The sequence below is a fragment of the Centruroides vittatus genome, unplaced genomic scaffold (assembly GCF_030686945.1).
Source record: "Centruroides vittatus isolate TY-2023 unplaced genomic scaffold, ASM3068694v2 contig_923, whole genome shotgun sequence".
Lineage (NCBI taxonomy): Eukaryota > Metazoa > Arthropoda > Arachnida > Scorpiones > Buthidae > Centruroides > Centruroides vittatus.
The window spans coordinates 1111827-1137334 of record NW_027122610.1 but is presented as its reverse complement, the minus strand read 5'-3'; the positions used below and the strand labels follow the sequence as shown (position 1 = coordinate 1137334).

Sequence of the window (25508 nt, the reverse complement as noted above, 5' to 3'; positions counted from 1 at the left end):
CTTTTTTAATGGGTTATATTAACTAAAATTTCTCGTGTTTATAGAAGCGTACACACAAATATTCACAAGAAATTGCATAAACGGCGTTATAATAGTTTTAAAAAGTATAATAATAGCCGACACTTAAACGGACAATTGTACAAGGAAACGTACACCAACTTCATTTTATAAGGAAAGTAGGTACGGGTATTGTCTTTTTTTAAAGCATTTTCTAAGGGGAAAGTAAGTTAGACAAACTAAAAAAAACTGTGTAAATTTTACACAGAAAGGTTTCTAAAGAGATAAATCTAAGGAAATTAATAAAAAAATTAGGTTCGTAAACATAAAACTGGTCTTAATTACTCGCTGTATGTATGGGTATGCCAGTTATACGTATGTATAACACACACATTCTTGACTGTTCATTGTTTTGCGTTGTGATAAATTACTATACAAGCGATGACGTCACAAACAAGGACACCTTTTGAATATCTCAGTTACGATATGAGATATAATCTAAAGTATTTTATCCGGGTATACGACTTTTTAGCGTGAGTGAATTTTTCGTATACTTTATACAATTAGTAGCGATACTTGAATGAGAAATAGCACATAAAAAAATACGTAATATTTATTTATTTAAAGAGGAAAAAGTAAATAAATTGAGGAAAGAAATTAATTTACAATTTAACTAAATAACTGGTTTGAAAGTTAATCGATTTTAAAGGGGTTTTTTTCTTTTTTTCTAGTATTTAACTTTTAAATGATGGAAAGAATTAGATTTTTGTTTAAAATATAGGTCAAGGTTGCGTGTGGTTATGATGCGACGAATTGGCAAAAAGTATGATTAATTATTTTAAAAATAAATAAGTAAGTTTAGAAACCATATTTCTCTCTCGCTCTCTTCTTAAGACAATTAAGATTACATCTTCAGTAATTGGATCAGTTACGTCACAGTATTTTTTAAGAAATCCTTTATTTATTTTTCCCTTCCTTCAGTACGAAGCGAATTACATTTCGATCTCATTAAGTTGAAGTTACAGAAGGTCTTTTTATTTTAAATAATAATAATAATAAATTACGCAATAGTTTAAATAGCATTAACTTGCAACAGACTTACAACACCAGAACTACACTAGAATTTTAAATATTGTGTTGTTAAACGTGGGATTTGCGTACTTAAAATTTAAAAATCGTAACAGTTTAATTGTTTAAGTCTTCGTTAATTAAAAAATTCTTCTTCTTCTTTTTTTTTTAATTTTCTTTCGCATGTTTAAAGACAATCAATATCGGTCCATGGAACTGATCAAAATCTTTCGTGTCCTGATATTGATTGTTCTTGTTAAAGAATAATATAAACAACTCCCACGAGAATTCTTTTGATAAATTAACTGTACAAATGTAACAATGTACGAAGATAATTGTGAAAGAAGATTAAAAATAATCGAATTAAAAGCAAAAATAAAGAAAAATTCACATATACCTCACTTTCTTCCTACTTATATCCTACGTTTTTGTCCTTAATAAAAAGGTTAATAACGTGTAATTTAATTATCTGGAATAATCCCGAAGCAGGAGATTTAAGGAGTTGATAAGTTTTCGCTAACGAAATGGTTTCTGATAGATTACTGTGAAGGTACGAAAACAACCAACGGACTATCCTCGTCAATTTCGATCAACCGTGACCTTCAAAACCGTCTCCCTTCGCAAACCACACACCAACATAGCCATGGTACACCAAGTAAAAAAAAATTAATAACAATAATAACAAGGAGGAGGAGTACTTACAATGGTGGAATTCCTTTAAAGTAAGGAACATTGACTGAGCCGAGCGTGTAAGAAACTCGTACTTGGCCCAAGGAACTGCTCAGCAACGGAAGGAATGCGACAAGTCACAAATGTCCGTCAACCAATCCCGTACTTGCCACATCCGATGGCCACCTTGACTTTTGCCGACTCGTTCAACGACCCTTATTCTTCCCGTCTACTCTCTCACTCATCATTCAGGCCTCATTTCTGTTAACGAAAACGTACAATTACTTTAAAAGGGGGTCCCTGAACCAAACACGTCCCTTCGTTTGTGATTGCTGAAGTTTTAACGCGGTCCCGACCACGTTCTTCGTGTGTCTGAGCCGCTGCCAAGTATACAGCTGAGTTATTTCACGTGTGTGGCTGACGTCACACGATCGATATATCGAACCCCGTAGGCCACAGCTGTTTATGGTACATTCCTCGAATTTACGAAAACATTTACTTGCTTCTGATATATCCCTGGAAGAGTAACGTGATGGAATTGTATCTCTACTACTGTAATCACTGGTGCGATTCTTGTGTAGTAAATTACGTAAACGACGTTCCTTCCATCATTTCTAACACATTATTATTATTTTTTTTTTTTTTCGCCTTTCTTCCTATAATTTACGTATTTATAAAATTAAAATGGAGTTTATCTTCGGTGTGAAGACGTACATCGTCTTAAATAGTTCGTCCTTCGGGGCTTTTCTTAATTGGATGAATAGAGAGAAGAGAGTGTGTACGTTCTCTACACCATTATTCTTTCTTTAAATACAATCACTTACTTACGAATTTTTAAAAGGAAAATAAAGCTAGAGGGATGAAAGAACTGCACTTATATATTCTTAAATACATATTATTTATCTCTCTACTAACAGAACACACTTGACTTTGATAAATTCTACACTTCTAAGAGATAGAAAATTATGTTCGAGAGGTAAGCTCTTATATACAAAGATTTCAAGTATGCGAGAAAGAAATCTACTAACTAAAGCTCTAGAATTATCTGTAAAGTCGGAGTATTTTATAGTTTTATTTCAGAAGCCGATGCGGCTAACGTTAATAAAAGCGAGTTAATTTGGAGACACATCACAGGAAATGATTCTTATGAGTATTTCCGGTACCCAACGGTCGTCGCAAAAGAGAAAAAATTGAATTATAACTGTAGATCTACGAATGGAAATTTCGTTTGCAGAAAAAACAAGTTGTGAAGTTAAACTAATTATATTATTAAATCGTCTGTATTAATTGTTAATCACCGTTAATCTATAGATTGTTGTGTGTGGAATATAAAATTTATAGAACATTTACAGAATAAAAATTAGCTTGTAAAAAGTCTATGGGAAACGTGGGAATACAAAATACCCTGCATAAATCTATGGGAAGTATTACAGAATAAAATGCCCTGCAGAAATCTATGGAAAGTACGTACAGAATGAAATACTCTGCATAAATCTATGGGAAGTATTACAGAATAAAAAATATCCTGTAGAACTGTACGAAAAGTATGTACAAAATAAAAAAACTATCTTGCAGAAATCTACGGAAAGCATCTACCAGAATACAAAATATCTTACAGATCCACGGGAAGTATTTACAGAATTAAAATATTATCTACAGCAGAAATACGTACTGTAGAATATTTTATTCTATAAAAATTTTGTAGATTAACGCAAACCAATTGTATTTACATCTTCAAAAACATTAAAATCGTTTAAAATAAGATTTAATAACTAATAAAACTGACAAAATCGTAGAATAAAAGGTAATAAATTAATAATTTTCGCCATATCTAAGCGACAAATATACACATTAAAAATATAAAAGGTGTCATGTTTGAAATAAATAATAATAATAATAAAAAGATTTTGTAAGAGACTTTGTCGTAGGCTCACAATCGAACAATACTGTATTTTGTTAAAAATTACATAATCATCCTGACTCACGATTACGAGAGAAATTTTTTATTTAAATAGAAATAATATGGTTGAAAAATTTTGTTTACGGAACTTTAAAAAAAAAAAAAAAAAAAAAAAAAAGGCCTATTTAGCTATAGAATTTCAAATTCAAATTCAAATTTTTAAATACGGTCTACGTCATTATTCTTTTTTCCCCCTTGTGGTTGTTAAGATAAATTAATCAATAATTCCCCATAATTTATATTACGTAATTATTAATACTGTTACATAGACACGTTGGTTTCTTAATTAAATTTAAATTATATGCTTATTTATTTATCCTTCGTGATTAATTTCCGATATCTTTGTGTTTTGAAATTTTGTACATTTTACAGCCGGCGGCATCGAAATCGGAATTAATTATATTAAATTTATTCCAGTTGGATAATTAGTTATTATTTTAGCTATGGAAAAATGTTAGTTAGATGCTAAGATATTATTTAAAGTAAAAATAAATTTTAAAAACTAATTAAAATTAATTAATTAATCTTATTTTTGCCATTTAAAAAAAAAAATTTATTTTATTAATCGTTATAAAGTAAAATTTAAAAAATCACTTTAATCGAATTTAATTAATTTCACTAATATTTTAAAATTTAATTTTAGAAGTATTTAACTTTATTAAATCTGGAAAAAAAATTTTTTTTAACTTTAATAAATTAAAAATTATTATTATAATTTTATTATTTTATTAATATTAATACAAATTACAAAAAGATAAATATAATTACTTAAAAAATCTTTTATATTTTTTTAAAATAAAAAAATGTATATATACATCTTCAATTAAATTTGAAAAAATGTATCAGTTGGCGCCCTCTAACGCTGTTATTTCGAACTAATTTGGAGAAAATGTCGTCTGCACCGGAATCGTAAGTCTTAAGTTCAAAGTTTACAAAAGAAGTTTAAATGTATATTTCTAGCAATTTTTTGGAAATATTGGTTAATTTGATTGCTATAATTCATAATAATTAGTTTAAATTAAAGTTTATTAATTAAAATAACTTTATATCTTATTTTTTTCGTATGAATTTAGCATTGATGAAGAGCAATTACCAGAAGATCTGATCAGGTTAAAACCCATTGAACCTTTACCTTCTGACTGTTGTGGATCAGGCTGCACCCTTTGTGTATTTGACATTTATGAACAGGAATTGAAAATATGGAAGAGGGAATGCGAGAAGTATTTCCTGAAAGATAAAGCTTCAAACGAGAAAGATTTGGATGCGGTGAGTCCTCCGCTCCGAACGGTCGGGTTTGGACCCCGTCGGAGCCATGGACCGTGCCCGTAGGAGTATAGAGTCAAAGAAACCGACAGCCTTTCGCCTTTCTGGAATTTCGAAATCCCTAGTGGTGGCGAGGGAAAAGAGGGCAATTGCCCGAAGCAATCTTTTATCGACTCATTACCGTAGTAAGAATGTCGAAATTTAAATTTGGCTGTGTCCGAGATTCCGGATTGCCGGTGTGGTGCAGCACAGAACTTAATTTTTTGGCGATCATGTTAAAAAACAAGTGAGGATGTCGGGAGGGTTCCCCCTGAAAAATATCCAAAGTCAACACTACGTCGAGCCTGCTAATTTGAATCTGCCCAAGTCTCGTGAAGCTTTAATGTGACACTAAAGGGAGGCGTTAGGTGCCGTCTCGTAATAAATTTAATAACTATAATTTTAATTAAATAATTATTATTACAAGATGGCACTTAATGCCTCCCTGTAGTGTCAAATTGTTTGGTAATTTATTAGTATTTATAGCCACTATATAGCACGATGGAATACGGCAATGGTTGATTTTAGCAATGTATTTATTGGGTTTTTGTAGAGTTGTTTGTTTAAGCTATAACCTACCACCGGACTCACAAAAATGGGAAGAAATTTTGTGGGATTTTGAGAAACGATTCCAGACTGTTTTGTCTAGAATTGTTTCTCAAAACAATGCTAAAGATCAACTGTTTTCCATTTTACTTACTAGAGATGGTCGAAAGTTCATAAAATGCAAGAAATGCCATTGCGCCAACTAGGCCTACTTTGAGAGTGCGATTGGAGTTGCACTGTGCAATCTGTTAAGCTTATTGTGTGTTTATAAGCCAATTTTGGGAGTCTGTATCTTGTGTAGGATGCAGGTGGACGGGACGATAGACTGTTGTCGGTTCTTTTTGACATCTTTACTCTGTGGACGTGGTCTATGGCTCTAAAGAGGTCTCGACTGCCTCATTCAAAGCTGCAGTTTTACTCAGTTTTTAGTGTTATATTGAAAAGCCTCTGAAAGAAAGAAAATGCAAATTGTCAGATGGATCATCCAACAGATTAGTTTTCTTAAATGTTGGCAATTCGTGACAGTAATAAGGGTGGAACAAGGTACGCATTGCATTTGAGCACTGTTTTAACAATTAAAAATGTAAAGGTGTTCTGCAGGATATCAGTTGAAAGTTTGTGTTGAGGTGCCACTGTTAGCAATGCTGGGCCTGACAATAAATACTATGTGGATGATGCCGTAGAGCGAGATTATGGGCCAGACTGAGCCTCTATATCTCCTAACATGACATTCTTGGTTCATCACATTTCCTTTATGTACTTAAAATTATATAGTTGATTCCAGGTCTTGCAGAGTGGTATGCTGCCATCTTGACTGTTCAGCCATCCGGCTGCTTCCTACAGTTTGATTGGGCAAAGTACAGAATTTAAAACATTTATAATAAAATTTAGAAATAATAATTATTAGTTACAATAATTTATTTTTGTTGTCATTTTAAATCTGTAACTTTAAAATTTCACTAGAATGCATTCAGCAATATCTTATCAGTATACTATAATTTAAATAACTGAAAAATCAGCTATTGTTTTCTAATATTTTTAAAAATCTATAAGAAATCTTTTTAATAATAATAATTATAGAAAAAAATATATATTTTATTTTATTTAAGTTTAATAAATTACGTTATTTTTTCTTTTATTAGGAAAATGTGATATGTCAAGAAGAATATTCTAAATTTACTTTAAAAGATATCATAAAGGAAACAGTTAACAGCAATATTTATCGTTTTAATATATCCAATAATAGAAAATTAGGAATAAAAATGGGCCAGCATTTGATTTTAAGGTATTGTAAATTTGTATAATTTCTATTTTAAATGCTTATTTAATAAATATTATAAAAAAATATTTTATTCAACTTTGTTTAAAAGATAATTTTAAAATGTTTTACCACAATAATTAATAAATAGTTTTTAAATAAATAATTCTAGAGACTCATTTAATAATGAATGGATTACAAGACAATATACTCCAATTAGTCCTGTCGACACAGAAGGTCATTTTGATGTACTTATTAAGGTTAGTATGATATGGAGGTATTTTTTTTTATTATTTTGTAGAAAAATTTCAAGTATTTACATTAATTAATGTTATATTAGTAGTTAATTTGTTTAACGTTTTGAAATAATGTTTGATATATTTCAGTCTAAAAGATTTTTATTAATATATCAAAATACATCTGTACTTCCCATTTTTTTGTCATACGTCTTTACTTTATTAGTATGTGTATAAATTCTGTTACCTCAGTCAGTTTAAAAATATATATTTTTCAACTTTGACAAGTTATTGATATATCTTAACAATAGTACATGTTATTACTGTGATATTTTACAATTTTAATATGAATAGAAATAGAAAAAAAGCTATATCAAATACATGGTTTGAAAAATCCAGTAGTCTGGCAGTCAAACACTACCAAAAAATTGTAATTGGCTACGAAAAAATTAGAAGTGGTAGCCAACAGACTATAGCTATGGTCAAAAACTGTTAGCCAAGTTACTCATACTTATGGTCATCCATTTAAGGAAATAAAGTTTTTAAAGAAAGGTGATTATTTAATTAAAATTACTGCACTTTTAGAAGTTTAAATAAGTTACTTTAATATATAAAAACTTTTCCTAATTATAAGCATTATGATTATAAATTTAAAAGTATGAAACTGAAATATTGGTTTCAGTTTTCCTACTTTAATTTCTAGAATGGTTCATTTTCATTCGTATAGAAATTGAGGGTATGAAGGAGAATTGAGGTGTGTTTTAAAGAGATTTATAAAGTATACTACTATTTTAGGAATGTACTTTTAAAAATTACACAATAAAAATAACAACAAAAATGTTTTAAGAAAGAAATTTAGTTTTGAAATTATATAAATATAATATATTTATATACTGTATGAAGTTATATACACTAAAGTTCAAATAATGTTAATTTGCAATATTTATCACATAAAATAAGTGTTTAAAGCTATGAAGTTTAAAACTAATTCTATATTTAAAAAAAATTGATTATACTTTATCAAATTACAGTGGACTCACTTTACAAGTATAATTCATTTCAGAATCTTACTTGTAATGCAAAACACTCCTTAAGTGAAACAGTTTTTCCCATATAAATTAATGTAAAATACAATAATGCATTCCAAATGCCGAAAAAAATACTCAAATATTTTATGTATAATGTTTATTCAAAGAAAATTACATAATATACATTGTTAAGGAGCGTGAATCATCATCATCATTTTTTCTAGCACGGAATGAACCAACCTGGAATGAGAATTCGATTTGCAAAAAACAAAAAAACAAAAAACCACAGATAATGTCTGATAAACACATCAAACAATATGCCAAATTCTTGGGATATTGTTAGACAGGCATTAAATTTAATAATTATAAATAATTAATTTTTAATTTAGACGTTTTTAAAATTTAATTTGAAATTGGTCATTAAATTTAATACGAGATGGCAGCATAACTGCCTACCTCTAGTCAATTAATTAATTTCTAATATTTAATTATAGCCTTTACATAAACCAAGAATTTGGCATATCGTTTGGCATGTTTATTATATAACAAGCTATAGATGTTGATGTTTATGTGTAATATGTGTGAACACAAGTTTGGAAAAATGTGTGATCACGAGTGACACTAAGATGCTAGCGGAACAAGTGCTAAACACAGACTGATGGAGCATGTGCACAGTCCGAGATTTCCCCTCTTTTTGTCACTCGTTATGCAAAATACTCACTATGCGAGGTGCTCATTAAGTAAGGTTTCACTGTATACATTTTAAAAATGATATTTTAGTTTCTATTATCTACAAAAATATTTGAAATATTTTGAATTTATCACATCAAATACAAATGTCGTGTAAATTTAATGTTGCTACTAACAGAACATGTATAGTATACATCATTTAATTTTGCATGATTTTGAAATAAAATTATTTTTATAATCCAAATAATAATGATAAATCTTTATTTTACATGTAAAAGTTATTATTTATAACTGTTTATATCGTTTAAATGATCGTTGGTATATACTGTATTTGCAAAAACTAAAAACATTTGTGAAGTGCTAAAAGCTAATTTTAAAATGTTGATTAAACATCTTCTGGCAATGTTGCCACAGTTAGCACAGTTTGGCGTAGTATAGTGATATTAAGAAAATCTAGTACGCTTTTTTAATGGCGATGAAACTGAGAAGATATATACCATGTTTTATGGTTATTTTTTTGAGAAAGTTGAAATAAATTTATGTATAGAATAAATATGTTTTATTATGTTTAGTTTTTAATGAGTGTTTACAGTTTTTTTTTTAATTTTTAAATAAATAATTTTAAAATGATTTAAAATTTAGTAAATTTTGACAAAAACCTAGTACATTTTTGGCATGAAAGTTAGTGCAAGTTTTTCAGCTATGGCAGTAACATTGCTTCTAGGTCTCCATAATTCTTGTGATTATTGTGATATTGGGTCATTATGTTGTGCAGAGATAAAAGATATTATAAATTGTCTCTCTTAGTTCAAACAATTCCATTACTTACACACACAGAATAAACATTAAACTAGTTAAAGAATCCATTTTTATCAGTCAAGACTATTTGTTTCAGCTTCGGATCTCTTACTGGTAAGAAATCTGAAGATGAGACAAATGATCTTGAAAAATGTTTCATCTTTAAAGGTGGACTCTTTAATTTATCATTTATTTTTGTGTGTAAGAAATTGCTGATAATTCTTTAGAAAGACCATTTGATTAAAAACAGTATCAAGTAAATTGTGACCAAAGGGTCAGCACCGCATCGAGATGTCTACATCAGGACTAACACCACTGCATCTTTAAGGACACAGAACTATGGCCATTAAGTTGATGTTTTGGTCGAGCAACCAGACATGTAGGCAATCGGATTTGGGATGGAGGGGATTTAAGAGACAGCATGAAAGAAGGAACACACTCTACAACAGGTTAAAACAACAAATATCCATTTATTTTCACATAAGGTTATACATTTCTGACTATAATAGCAATTCATTTAGGAGTCTTAAAGTGCAAGAGAGAGAGTTTACACTTGGGCATGAGATGATAAATACTTGGGGTTGTTGGTTTCTTTTCCTTGGAGTTATGACACTTGTTAGGAGATGGCTGGCTCATCTAAGGATAATGGATGGATGGGCCTCGAATGGGTAAGATGTTCAATTAGGTAGATTGATGAGGAACCATCTGGTAGTAGGAAACTTTGGCACTAGGAAATTGGTGATAGGTAGGTATTTTATGATCCATCTGGAATAGGTAGGTTAGGCACTAGGTCTGGGAATGGGTAATATGCTTGGTGGCTGTTGGCAGCAGAACAGGATAATCGCAAAATCCCTGTGGTTCATGATGAGGTAGATAACAAACTCTGTTGTTGTCAGTGATTTTTTTCCTTTTTATTTTGGGGTTGCCCATTTTTTGGTAACGTTGGTTGGCTAATTCAATAGCGATTTTTGCTGTTAGGTTCCCGATACCTAGTCAGAAGTGACGCATTCAGAGATGTCATCTCTGGATAAGGAAGCAAGTCTGTGGGAAATAAAATCATTTCCTTCTATCTTAGATGAAAGAAAAATTTGTTTTTTCCATATACATGAATATTAGAACTTATATATTTCCCAGATTCTCACAAAATCAATATAATGATTCCATGTTGGTGAAATCACAAGATTAAAATGGATAGACTGTTTTTAGTCTTATATTACATTCAATATTCCAATTTCACTTGCTTAAAGCCTACATAAAATTAATAAGTACACTTGAAAAATGTGATAGTTTTTAAAAAGTCATGAATTTGTTTTCCAATTATTTGAAGAACAAGTTCATCCAACATGATCTATATCCATAATGAAAAACTGAAAAGTAGTAAAAACTATTCATTTGACCAAAAGCATTAGTGATAAAAATATGTAAGCCAGAGCCATCCCTGTATATGCAAGTATATTTTGTACATTATCAGTACAATTAATGAGTTCTAAATAATACCCAGTTAGAAAATATATTACAGAACATAAAATTATCTTTAATGACATGATCAAAATTAAATTTTAAGATCAATCTGTTTGGTGAATATGAAAACAAATTGTATACTTTAGTTAATTATGCATGCACCAAATTTAAATTTGATTTTATTCATTTTAGCATTTAAAATAATTAATTAATAATATACTTTTCATAGTTTATTACAATAAATTATTTATATTGTGTGTTTCAGATGTTAATTGCAGTTAGTTATTTTTAATAGTCATATCAAATTGACTTCTATGAAAATATTCTCAAGAAAAATGTTTAGAAACTGTCAAAAAGAATAAAATAATGGATGGATTAATGTATATATATATATATATATATATAAGTAAGCAGTTTATGAAATTCTTATAGATTCTAAATCTTAAAATAAATTCTCAAATTAAAGTAATTTATACTTGAAAAAATTATTTAAAAATTAAATGAAAGAGCACCTACAACTATACAAGTAATATTTCATAATTTTTAATTTTTTTAATTCATATCTACTTCCCATACAATTAATAATTATTAGATTATTTGTAGAATTTAAGATTACAGTAACATATACTGTACATATGACATTATAATTATTTATCAGCATTAATTGATTATTAGAAAATTACTGATTCATTACTGTGTCTGAGGAATTTATCATACAGTTTGGGCAAACTGGAAGAAAGGAGATCAAAAAAATGATCTACTGATTTAAAATTCCATAAAGCATTCACATTAACCCAAAAGTTTCTATAAATAATAATGTCTGATGTCTGTGTGCAGGCAACTCTTAACCAAATCTGTGCACTTGTGACATAGTAAAGTAAAATCTTCCAACATGACATATAACTAATAATTGTTTGTAAATTATTATTTGATATGTCTTCTTGTTAAAACATGCTTTTTGTTATTTCAAATTTCACAATTAGCATTATAATATATATTTAATGACTATTTATGATTTAATGTCTTAATTAAATTGTAAATAGAACTCGGATGAATTAGTAATGACTTTAAACATTCTATTCATATTTAGATGTTCTTTTTAGTTTAATATAGTAATAAAATTACAGTAGAGCATCGATTTTCGGACCCCCGATTAACCGACTTATCGGTTAACCGACCGCGTTCTAGTCGGCAAATTCAAATGTCCGCTAGTGATGTGGCGCTACAATATTTGGTTATGTCTTGGCTACTTTAATATTATTTTTGTTAAATTTTTGCATGTTTTAGCTGGCAGCACTGGCTCGACCATGAAAGGGAGGCTAGTATTTAAACCAGGCCTAATACACTATACTAATAACGTATTTTTTCATACTTTTCGGTTATCCGACCAACCTCAGTCCCCAATTGAGTTGGATAATCGATGCTCTACTGTATATGAATTTTACAAAAGTGTTCTCATTTTCTTCATTAAAATTTGTGTGTTTCTTTCAAAGGTTATTAATTGATTTGTAATTAATATTTTAAAATGACAATTATTTCAGTTAAAACATTTTCTAAGTTGATGTGATATATCATTTCTATTTACCAAGTAATAATAGTAATTATTATTATAGGAAAAATTAAAAAATATTGAATTAATCATTTGTAAGAATTAGTGTTGTTATTTCTTTGAACACTACTTTAACATATGAATAATTGCACTAGGATGCTTATTATCTTTAAAAATTTCTGTAGATTAATGATCTTTTTATCTTACACACTTATTATGTTAATGCAAGAGCTTTCTGAAATGTTTGTAAATACCATGTTACTTAAAATTTAAGACACACCTTGACTAAGTTTGGGAATGTATGAAGAAAAGTACATTTTAAATATGAAGCAATACAAAATTTGCAATGTACTCTATTGTGTTGTTATATTGCTAATTTCCTATTCTTTCAAAACCTTTCTACATGCTAATAGAAGACTATTGCCTCCTAATCAATTTTTCTCTCTGTTAAGGAATAATTTTACTTGAATATCAACTGAGCATAGGATTTTATGGATAATTACATACATATAATTTTGGTGATACTACTAGCAGAAATTCTATGGTTATTATAATGAAAGCAAAAAAAAAATTTATGCACTTTTGTGTCTGTTTTTTATACCTTAATGAATTTAATTAAATATGATAACAACAATTCTACATCAGTTATTATACAGCTATTATTTTTTATTCTTAAAACTATTGTTAATACAATAATTTAAAGAATGAAAGTATGCATTATTGTAGTTACATTTTAATATGATTTATCTCACATTGAAGTTAAATGATAAAAGGTAATAGAAACAAATCATTTTAAACTTTATTTTATGAATTACATTATATGAAAAGTACTGTATCACTTGCAGGATAATTTCTCAGATAATTAAGGTACTACTATATTGGGAAAACATACATAAATTTAAAAAATAGAATTGTAACATATATTTTATTTATTTATGTTTCTGAAGCAGATAATTAACAAATTCATAATGGTTTTTATTAACTTTTACCTCTTTTTTTAGGTATAAATTTGATACAATTGCAATTTAGTTCTAATTTTTCAATATTAGCATAGTGGGATATTTGAGTGGTTTACTTTTTCATGCTTAATAAAAGCATGAAAAAGTAAACCATTCAAATATCCCACTTATTTCTGTTTTTTGAAAATATTTTGCAACCTCTTTGGGGGTTGCAATCCATAGTTTTTCATATCACTGATGTAGAACATAATTAAAATACAATACAGTTTATCATTGTAGAATGTAAAAAGAATTTCTTATCCACAAGTTTCCAGAGAAGGTTTGTATTTTCCAGAACTGTAGTGCCACCATTGTGCCATCATTAAGATAATGCAAGAACTATGGAACTGCAGAACTATAGAATTGAGAATATAATTGATTTTGAAATTACTAATAGAAATTCATTCATAACACCCACTTTGTTAGTAATTGTAAGAGTTTTTTATATTTTAAATTATAGAGTATCTTCAATCATTCTTACACAACTTTAAATTTTTTCTAATGTAAAGAAAAAAAACATAATACAAGAAATGCTTAATTATAGGAGTTTTGACTCTTATATTTATTTTTCAAGTGGTAAAGTAGGTGAAATTTTAATTAATTAATTGACACAAAACACTTGTGTCCTTAAGACAAATGGCGAGCCACCACATATCTGCACCTATCTGCAAGTAATCATTCAATATGGACTTGTGTGTCTTATAATGGCAAAGTTATTTATTTAGCTGGATGTAACATGCATGGTTGGTTACCCATTCTCTTCTTAAATTTTTGTCATGTAGAAATTAAAATGAATGTAACTAGAATGGTTGAATACACAGACAATCTCAATGTATCATGTTTTCATGTACAGTACAGTACATTGCATAAGGCTTCAAACCACTTATAAAGAACACTCTGGCCATTATGGCAGCTAATCAGTGCACAATATATACCCGAATTGGTTTTACAAGATATGTTGCAATGAAAAACTAAAAATTGCTGTCCTACACTAACAACTAACAATGTCTTAATGGTTGCCAAGACATATGTCCTCCTGTGACAGAATTCAAAAACACATTCTGGAAACTTGCAGATAGACATAACTCTAGCATTTCATTTGTGTATTTATATATGGGTGTCCGAGAAAGATCATTATTACCCAGTCATAACACAAAAATGAATTGGTCTATTTGAATATGGTTTTTGAATATGGTTTGCAGTAAAAAAAAAACTGTTTTTTAGAACAAATGTTTAATGGTGCTATTGACTTGCAGAATTAGAAATGGTGACAATACAGAAAAAGCATAATGTGTATTGTTTGACTGAAACAAAAAATAATAATTTCCACACTTTGACCTGGCCAGATTTATACATTGAGCATTTGTCAGACCAGATTGAATGCCAGCTTCAACCATCTAAGAGTATTGGAATGATGCTGCAACATCTGTGGGCAAATACGATGCAAAATAGTATAGTGTATCTTAACCATCTAACCACATGTATCCAATCAAAGGAGACGGTGCAACGTACTAAACATTCCTTTAAACTGTATCATCGTTCCACAGGAAATTGTTCTTTTGCTATATTACCATCATCACACTAATGAAGTTTCATTCATTTTCAATGCCGCATTCTTGGAGCATAATGGTTTTGTCAATAAGTATCTCTCTTTGCATTAAATTTATAAACTTTGTTCTTGCTTTATTTCTAATTAAAATTCTTTTTACGTAATCATTATGTAATAATACAACAAAAACAATTCATTTAATTAATATACTTTTCTCATTTATAGAAATACTTGTTTTGATTAACTATAACCTAAGTAAATTTATTTTTGTAATAAGTTATTAAGAATATCTAAATAGCTTCTATAATATATATATTTATTTATTGTTGCGTTAAAATATGCCTTTGTTATTTTTAGTTGTACGAACATGGAAAAATGTCCAAATGTATTCATCAATGGAAAGTTAATGACAAAATCAGTTGGCGTGGACCATTTGGAAATTTTCAATACAAACCAAATTCTGTAAGTTAAAAGTTTATTTTTTATAATGATAAAAGTAGCGATCTATACAAAATATACACTTATCATTGCTTTTAGAAATTGAAAAAATTTTTAATTTTTACACCTTTTCAATAAGATAACTTTAAATATACCGTAAGTGTATTCTAGTCTACTAGTGATTAATTTTCTATAAAATTATCACTGCTTTGAGAACCAGTGGCGTGCTGTGACATTTGATGACAGGGAAGCTGTGTTTCTGTAAGAAGCCGACTTCCTGGGGCAATCAGTTAATTGCGCGTCAGTGATGGTCTAGGGCAGTGGTTCTTAACCTTTTTATACTCGCGGCCCACCAAATATTTCATAATTTTTTTGTGACCCCCATTTTTTAATAATAATTTATATTTGATAATTTATCTATAATAAATTGATTTTTTTATTATTGCTTTATTTTTTATATAATAAATGTAAATCATAACTTTATTATTTCATTATCTATTTAAATAACATTCAAACTTCACAATTAAACACGAAAACTCATTAATTTTTAACAGAAAATAAAATAAGAAACATGTCGATAAATCGATCCAATGTCGATGCTAAAACTAAACTAAAACTAAAACGCCCACTTGTCGTAAGGATTTTGCATAACTTTTGCAAAAATATTTAAATTTTCAAAGCCTACTATTTTTCCTAATTATTTTTAAAATTCCAAGCATTAATAGTTTCTTAAAATTGCTTTGGAATAAAAGAAGTAAATACTGCGGTGTAAGTAGCATATTTACATTTATTTCTTCTGAACTAACAAAGTTGTATGTAGGAAGAAATACAAAATAAATAAATAAAAACTAAATAGGAAAACTTTATCTTTCTTATTTCACTTTTCAATACGATATTCGGATTATACATCAATTTTCTTTTTATTATATTCTGAAGGAAATTTTGCATAATTTGGCGGCCACCGGCAAACTTCTTATGGACCCCCAGGGGCTGCGGCCCCCCTGTTAAGAATCACTGGTCTAGGGTCCATTCGTATTTATTTGTTCGATAAGCCAGTAAAAACTGTAGACTTCTCTAAATGTATTTTTAATATCACAATTACATTTTGAATCGCTAGCCACGATATAAGGGCTAAAATTAAAAATAAATTATAAAAACTTACTCGGTGAAATAAAATGTGCGGTGGATATACATACCTGGTACAATGTATTGTTCGATTGTATTAATATTAGTGATGTAACGAATAGTATATTTGGCCTCAGCCGAATACCGAATATTCGGCCAGGAGTGTGGCTGAATAGTGTGGCTGAATTCGGTATTCGGCCAAACTATTTGGCTTGATTAACGCACGTACAAAAATTGGCGCGCAAACCGCATTATGGCAAGGATAGCGCGCTCTGCTCTCTATTGGCCTGCTGTCACTACGATTTTTTCTTCCAGTAGGTCTAAATTATTTAAATTAATTAATTAAATTATAATTATTAAAGTTAATATGAGATGGAGCCTAACATCTACCTCTAGTGCCAAATTGGTTTATAATTTATGTAATAGCCGTAAATAGCCCGATATGATTCGGCAGTTGTTGGTATTTAGATGTAAGTTATAACATACAAGTTATTTTATTTGCAATCAATCTTTTTAACTCTAAAATTTTGTTTTTACTACGTATTTGTAGACTGAATAGTGCCCTAAGGATATACTTTAGTGGGGACATATGGTCTAGTTTCTGCCCAGTTGTGGAACAGTTCAAATATATTATTGGGGGTTTTCTATTTGTGAAGTTTTGTGATATTTTGTTGCTATTGTTTTTGTCAATATTTTTAAAATTAACATGATTTCAAATGTTATCTTTTGCATATAATGAAAAATGCTCATTCTTTGCTTTATATATAAAATAAATTAGATATTAGTTACTCGTCTTCTAGAAATAGATAAATAATTATTTCATTAAATACGATAAGTTTCAATAAAACGTTTCGTAAATCATTTTAAAATATCGTAAAAAATATAAAAATATACGCGAATACGAATATAACGTAATTAACTAAACAATAACATTAATGCCCGATACATTCTAACCTACACGCCATCAATGCCATAAGATATCGGGCTAGATAAAGGCTATAATATTATTTAATTACGAAATAATTTAATACTAGAGTTAGATGCTATTTCTTATTAACTTTAATAATTATAGTTTAATTTTCAGCATTAATAAAAGTTACCAAAATGATTAATTTACTGTGTTTTTGTTATTTCTTACTCCTGTTTTTAGGTATTCGGTATTCGGCCGAATAGTGACTAAATATTCGGTATTCGGCTGAATAATGATTTAAATATTCGGTATTCGGCCGAATAGTGAAAAATAGGCCGAATACCAGGTAGTAACTGAATATTCGTTACATCACTAATTAATATACTTTTAAAGAAAATTATAATTAAAATATAGCTTTGTAAAGAAACATACATAAAAATAACATAAAATATTCTTTACTTTTCAAATCTTAAAACAATCCACTTAGTCAAATATCTTGATACGAGTAGCTAATGAATGGAACTAGTGATGGTCCAGGTAGGTGTGTAGTGAGTGTGTGCGTGCCAAATCCCGAGGGTGCCGATACCGGTCAATGTCAAATGCCTCTTTTGTCGCATCACTAGTATATCTCAAAGGACGCCACAGGGCTGTTGTAAATTTTAAACGTTTCTCATCGTAGCTGTAAAAATCTAACTATGTTAAACTTAATAGTCATTCGTTTTCTAACTAATTCGTTTTAATACCAGGTGTACACGGAAATCAGTTTCCCACTGTACTGAGCGAGTGATTTGTTCTGTTAAGCTTTTGTTGAAGTAAAATTCTGGCTCTTTCAACAGGGTTTTATTTATGTCCCCATTCCCTAATCTCTTAATTATTTAGTCACTTCTTAAGTAGAAATAAGTCGATTCCAGTTACTTTGTACCTGAATATCTGTAGTCTTGAGAAAACAGTGGAAAGACAAATTTTTATGACAACGGATATATAAATTGTAAATTTAAGGAAAATAAATTCTAGAGCTTTTTTTTTGTACCATTGTATGTACTGTACGTCTCATTCATTAAATTTGGTTGTAAATGATGCTGCCAAAGTAACAGTTAATTTTTAACACTGTACTAGAATTGTACATGTTTTTTCTGCATCCCCTTACAGATGGGACATACTAAATCGTAATATCACCAGTTTAACATTGAAATCCGTAAGTAATATAAGATGGGAGAGCGGAATAAACGCAGAATAAATATATCAAATATTTTAATGGAGTTTTTTTAAACTCCTGTCAACTATACAGAACTATCATAAAAACGTGCCAGTAAACTCCTATCGGTTGGGTTGTTATAAATCTAGTCTAGGGTGGGCAACCCTTTTTATAACATGGGCCAGAATAAATTTTACGTTTTTTTCCGCGCCGTAGTAGTTAATTGACGCCTTCTTGTAACTCGTAATTTTTTTAGTCTGCAAATATGAAATAAATAAATAAAAAGTTAATTACTACGTTTATTTCTCTTATCGTTTTCGAAAATTACAAAGAATTGGAAAAATAACTATTAATTAGTTATTTTTTCAATTTAATAATCTATTAAAGATCTCACTGGCCGGATAGAAACTTTTCGCCAGCCGTAGCTGGCCCGCGGGTTGCCCGCCGTTGATCTAGTCTGCTCATGATTCACATAATCGGGTGAGGGTGGCCGAATATCTAGCAGGTGGCTAACAGCCCACAACCGCTCCAGGATATAAAGTTGCGTACTCTTTACGCGTGTGTCGCTTCTACCAGCTAAACCGTGACGTTTGTGCTATGTAAAGCGCATGCGCCAATGCCTATAATCTGGCTGCTTGGAAGTTGACAGGCAGGCGGATAACAGCCCACAACCGCTCCGGGATATAAAGCTGTACTCTTTACGAGTGTGTCGCTTCTACCAGCTAAACCGGGTGAGGTTGGTACTCTTTAAACCGCATGTGCCAATGCCTATATAATCTGGCTGATTGGAGACTGACCCAGTTTCGACATTCCTTCCGCCACCGAATTATTCGAATATACAATAGCAATCTTATCGTTTTTTTCACATGTAGTATAGAAATTTGTAAAAGATACATAATGCAGTTATAATAAAATATTAATTTTAATTAATTCAAAGTACGTTAAAATATGAAAATTTATGTTTTATAAAATTCAAGGGAAGGTCATTGAAAGGTGGAATCGGCGCTTCCATCGCTTCCAATGACGGCACGCCACTGTTGAGAACATTTATAATGGAAAGCAATGTAATTGTTAGATAAAAGAATTGAAATTATGTCCTTTTTACAAATAACTGATTATAGTTATATATAAATTTGAACAAATCCGTGGTTATAATCTGTATAAGTCCAAGATCAATTGCTGAAAATAAACTTTAATTAGATAAGTACATTTTTGGATCAAGAAAGCAAAACTCTTATAATAAATTCACTAAAAAATCATATTCATCAGTGGTGTGCCGTGACATTTAATGATAGCGAAGCCGTGTTTTGTAAGAAGCTGACTTCCGGGGGCAATCAATTAATTGCTTGTCAGTGATGGTGTAGGGTCCATTCGCATGCGAGTGGTGGCGGAGGAGACAAAGACAACAAGTATCTAACAAAAACTGTTTATTTTAACATAAAATAAACTTACACTATGTACAAAATAATATGCTTTAGAACAATGAGCTGTCCTGGGCGTCAATGAGGTTCTTTGATCTTCTATCAAAGGTGGCCCCAGGGCAATGGCGTTGACAAGTCCGAAAGACAGGTAGGGAGACTTAGACTGTGTCGCCGACACCAGCAGACGAAGTCCGAAGTGGCAGGGTTACAGGTTGGCAAAATAGACGAGAAACTGCTTTTTTTTTTTTTTTTTTTTTTGCGTTAATACACGGCGTTTTGGTTATTCGGAATGTTGACCAAGTGCGAGGTGTCCTTGATTGTCGGGGATTATATCAATTCCAGCTCTTCCAGCAGGATTTTATTTATGTCCCCAATTCCCTAATCTCTTAATTATTTAACTACTACTTAGTAGAAATAAGTTGAAACCAGTTACTTTGTACTTGAATATCTGTAGTCTTGGGAAAAAAGTGGAAAGAAATTTTTATGACAACCAATACATAAATTGTAAAAAATTGTAAACCGATCATTGTAAAAATTTGTAACTATTTTCAATGTGCTCAAAGACTTCCAAATCTTTGAAATGATATAATGCAGTGAACCTAGTCTCACTGAAAAAGTATAGTATAGCAAGATTTGCATCACACTACGAGTACATTATGTCATCATATTTTCTGTCATACAAAAGTGCATCACAAACTTTCTAGAAGAGATGTATTTGGATACTGCACATCCAATATTTAAAAAAATCAAAACTCTGGTTTTATTGTAATTATATTATTAAATTCTTTGTTCAGAAAATAACATTAATATTCTTTTTTCAGTCTGTACATTTCTAGCTCTATACGAAGGAATTTTTCTACAGCAACCGTGTTTGAATTCAAATTTTTCTTGCACTAATCAGTTGAAACTTACATTTGTAATAAGATTTAATTAATTATGTATGCTTCAATGAATATCCAGCAAATTTTGACAATGCTCCAATGTTATCTGTGATGGAAAATTTCAATCGCAAGTATGCCAATTTTGTCAGATGGTGCTGAGTAAGTTTGAATTACATTGGTGCAACAGTTTGTATTTCATAATTTTCCTGTCTTTGATCCAAATAAGAGATAAGTCTTGCATAGTTAAAAATGAAAAAAAAATTTACTTTTACTTAAGATGAGTTACAGCTTGTAGTATACTAATTGCTTTTTAATTACTACTAATTAAAGTTTCTATTTAAATAGTTTCAGGAGAGAAAAGCTTTAATCTTTAAGAATTTTAACGTTTTTTGTTAAAGATTATCTTATTGAATGCATTTATAACTCGATTCTTTTTAATTGCAGTAATGTATTTTAAATCTAGGAAAAATTTAGATTATATATTTTTATTTTTTATGTAGTTTTCACAAATAATAATGCTTATAGCTGGAAGTGGTATTACTCCGGTGGTCGAAGTAATTCGACAAATTCTCGATAACGAGGGCGATGAAACGTTTCTGTGTCTTTTTTATGCGTGTCGACACTACGATGATATAATGTTGAAAACCAAGTTAAAATCCTGGGAAAGTTATTGGAATTTTACAGTAGTCTACTGCCTAAGTCAAGTTTGTATATTTATATTTTATGAAAGAAAAATTTATTTACATACATACCAATCCAATTTTAAAATTAGAGATACTCAAATAAATAATAGCTTTGCACGGCAAAAAGATATTGGAAGCTAATGTTTTCGGTCTAATTTATAGACCATCATCAGAAATCTTCATTAATAGAATACAGAAGTTGAAATGCTCAAACACAGCAAGCAAATTTAAATACAATTAACATAATAATAATAAATACATATTAAGATGACAAACAGGTAAAACATTATTAACAACATGTAACTAGTATACAAATTTTCTAAAGGCGTATTTCCAAGAAGTGGTGAATATATCTGCATCTTTAGCATGTAGACATTCCCCTAGAGGTTTTCTGCTTGGATAGTTCCATTTGCTCTGTTAGTGAGGCTTGGAACAGCAAAGAAATAATTTTGATAACTCTGGCTTTGTTCTACAAAAGTTTGGATTGGTCTTGGTCTTGGTCAGCAAAACACGTTAGATTCAAATATTTTTTCACTGTGTAAAGATGATGTTAATGTTTGAAATAATAACCAAATGATCATAATTGACTAGTTTGCATGAACTAGAGATTACAGCAATTCACTTAAATATTGTGTCGGTCAAACGTCTGTTTTTTAATGACCTGTTCAAATAGTAGATCGGTTCACAAGCAGAATGTCAAACTCGTAATTACACCGGTTGTCGAACAAGCTACTCGGCAAGAGCCGGCCAGAGATTAGATGGGTCGGGCCGTCAACGGTCTGCCCGACCCATCAATGACGGGACTACCAATTCCGTAGTTAGTGGTGCCACGAACGCCTTGCATCGTTAGACATCTTGGCACGAATCGTCGACGACGTTGCTATTTAAATTAGCTTTCGATGCACGTGCGGGAAAGCTTGCTCCACTTCCATTTTTCGGTATGTGCCGCAGTTGAATTTAAATCAAATTAATTAATATAAACTGCGTTAACTGACATTCACGTAATATAAAAGGCATCCAAGAATTCGTATTTAAAGGTGAAAATTATTATACGTAATATTAAATTGCATTTGTAGGCATTTTTATGCACAAAATACAGTTAAAAGATAAAAAGAAGGTTTTATTTTAGAGGTCAGGAACACATTAATTCATTTTATATTGTTTTAGAACAACTTTTGGGAACAAGTTGTCCAAAAGCAGAGGTTTGACTGTACTCGATATTTTTCCTAGCTGGTGCAACTGCTATTGATTGAAGGAAAACTTAGTGTGTCCCAATTTCATCTAGAGTGGAGTCAGCTTTTATTACTCCAACAATTTCAGCATTTTATAACCAGAAGCTCATCCAGAGTGCTAGGCTCATGTTAAGATTTAAATCCCCATCTTTGCAGTTAATAGTAACAAACAATATATGCAGTAAAGTCTGAAATGCCAACATTGGTTCAAAAAAATTCAGTGTTATCTTTTTTAAATTTATATAACATTACATGTCTTAAATGTTCTTCCAAAAAGCTCATTTTGATAATCAAAAACTGTTAAATTATTTGTGTGTATTAATTTAAAAAATTAGCACTTGTATAATAAATCAATCAGCTCATGCTACAGCATGAAAATAATGTTTAGAAAATACAACTCAAGTTTTCTTTCTTAGAAACACACATTTTGGATCAAGATTTTAAGATAATTATAAAATTGTTTCCTACTAAATACTAACATCACAAGATTACAATGCTAATAAACAAAATATCTTTAAACTTATCTTTTATAAATCTTTTTGCTCCATTAACTGTAAAAATTTAAAAATTATCATCTCAATATTTCAGGAAAGCGATAAAACTAAGAAGAAATACGGCGATAAAATCCACTACGGCAGGATCCACAAAGATTTAATATCGAAGGAAATGAAATTCGAAGTAAAAGACGTTTTTGTTCTCGTCTGTGGATCTTTCTCATTTAATAACGACATGAAAAACATAATAAATCAGTTAAGGATTCAAAATCATTTTATATTTTAAAAATAACTGTTTGAAACTGTATAAAGAATACCAATATGTAAATATTTTTTTTATACTCTTATATAACATTAATTATAGATGAGCAAGAAATAATAATCATTGCCTATCTGTAATTAAACAAAATATTCTATTGTAATAAAGAATGTAATTATAACTTAAAAATCTACAATAATTTTTGAGTGGTTTGCAGTCATAATACAAAACCAGTTCATTACCCCAGAAAAATAATTATGCCAGAGACAAACATATATTTCTACATTGCAAAATTTCAAATTTAAACTTAACCACTTTTCAGTTTAGATCAAGTTATTTTATAAAGTTATTTCTTACAACTAACATTCACTGATTTGTTTCAATCGATTGATCACTAAATTTAAAATAATAAACAACTTCTTTTGATTATTAAATGACCAAAGACAGCATTACCAATTCAAAAACTAGATTAATGATTTGAATTGGTGAAAAGAATCATTTTGTCCATCACTAATTTTAACTCTCTCCAAATCCTTCACATATTCAGTTTGAGGGCAGGTGTTAATGAACTGATCTAAAAATAAATGTATGAGTATTAGACGTTAATGGTGCGGTTTTTGTATATATTGCTTAAGTATCAATTTCCGTTGAAAATTTTCTTTTTTTCAATAGATTAATTGATTTAACTTCACAGTTAGTTTAACCGTAGTTATTTCGTCTGTACCGCATTTCATCAGAGACAAAGACTATTGGGTTTTATTTTATTCAATTTTTGCATTGTGCAAGAGTTAACATAATACCTAGTTTAACAAATGTTATGACAATGGTTGGAAGACTGGGGACAAGTCATCCAGGTCTTTCTGTCCGACAACAAAGTAAAAGATAGAAGCAGATGATGACCGAAGACCCGGTCTGGTAATAGCAACAATGGCCGATTGTTGACTGTCCAAAGTCCCCCGTATCTCGAGTCTCTCTCATTTCTCCTTTCTTTGAGACTCTTGTCTGATGGTTGTATTCTGGAATATCCTGAGTTTGGGGGACGGTTTTCTTTCCTCTACTGATGATTCGGTTCTTGACAAGTTAATATGTTGGTACAAAACACGTCGTCAACATTTTGATGTCGTGTCTTGTACCGATATAGCATTCTTCTTGTGACTGACATTCCTGGTCGAGTTCCTTTTTAGAATTTTTGTTCAATTAATAAAATTTAGAGTCAAAAGCAAATTATACAATAGGCAAATATTTCAATCCCCACAATAAAGATAATTTAAATGGTACCATTTATCATTTTTCTATTTTCATTTTAATTAGAAACAACCTTTTTGTTGCCACAAAGTTAATGTATTAATAAACTGGATGAAAACTTAATGATTAAGGGGTAAATTTAATGAATTTTGTAATCCATTACAAAAGGAAAAATTTAAAAAACTTTTTTCAAAGCCAATTTTATGGGTTAATAAGAAAATTGGCAGTTTATTTTTATTTAATAGTTCAATCTAAAAAGATTAAAATTGTAAATTAAAAACATGCTGTTTTTGTTTTTAATTTACAATTTAAACTAATTATAAATAGATTAAAGTGTTCAATATTAATTTTTTAGATCAGTTTACTCATTTGATCTTTGTCATGTTTTACACATACAATCTTTTAGATGAACCACACAGGTTCAACATTACAATTAAATATTTATTGCTTTTCCGTGTCTGTGTAAAATAAATTTCAAATTATTACCATCAGGATATTCTAAAATTACATCTGTAA

At 29.7% G+C, this 25508-nt stretch overlaps 2 protein-coding genes across 3 annotated transcripts in view; one reads left to right on the top strand and one right to left on the bottom strand.

Annotated features, from left to right (window-relative positions):
• Nucleotides 1–2306, bottom strand: part of LOC136984560 (protein kinase C and casein kinase substrate in neurons protein 1-like) — a 65654-nt gene extending 63348 nt beyond the window's left edge. Inside the window, exon 1 of one of the 2 annotated variants that reach the window (XM_067281603.1) lies at nucleotides 1768–2306. The gene's annotated coding sequence lies outside the window, so the exon portion shown is untranslated. Of the gene's footprint in view, nucleotides 1–1462; nucleotides 1669–1767 lie in introns of those variants that run through there. The other variant, XM_067281604.1, reaches the window with a different exon arrangement.
• On the top strand, nucleotides 445–23852 carry LOC136984561 (NADH-cytochrome b5 reductase-like). Its single transcript, XM_067281605.1, has 8 exons — nucleotides 445–530; nucleotides 4541–4603; nucleotides 4768–4960; nucleotides 6685–6827; nucleotides 6973–7060; nucleotides 15467–15571; nucleotides 21580–21783; nucleotides 23583–23852. Exons 1-8 carry the CDS (start codon nucleotides 484–486, stop codon nucleotides 23772–23774), a joined length of 1035 nt encoding a protein of 344 aa, XP_067137706.1. The 5' UTR covers nucleotides 445–483; the 3' UTR covers nucleotides 23775–23852.
• The last annotated feature ends 1656 nt before the right edge of the window (nucleotides 23853–25508 follow it).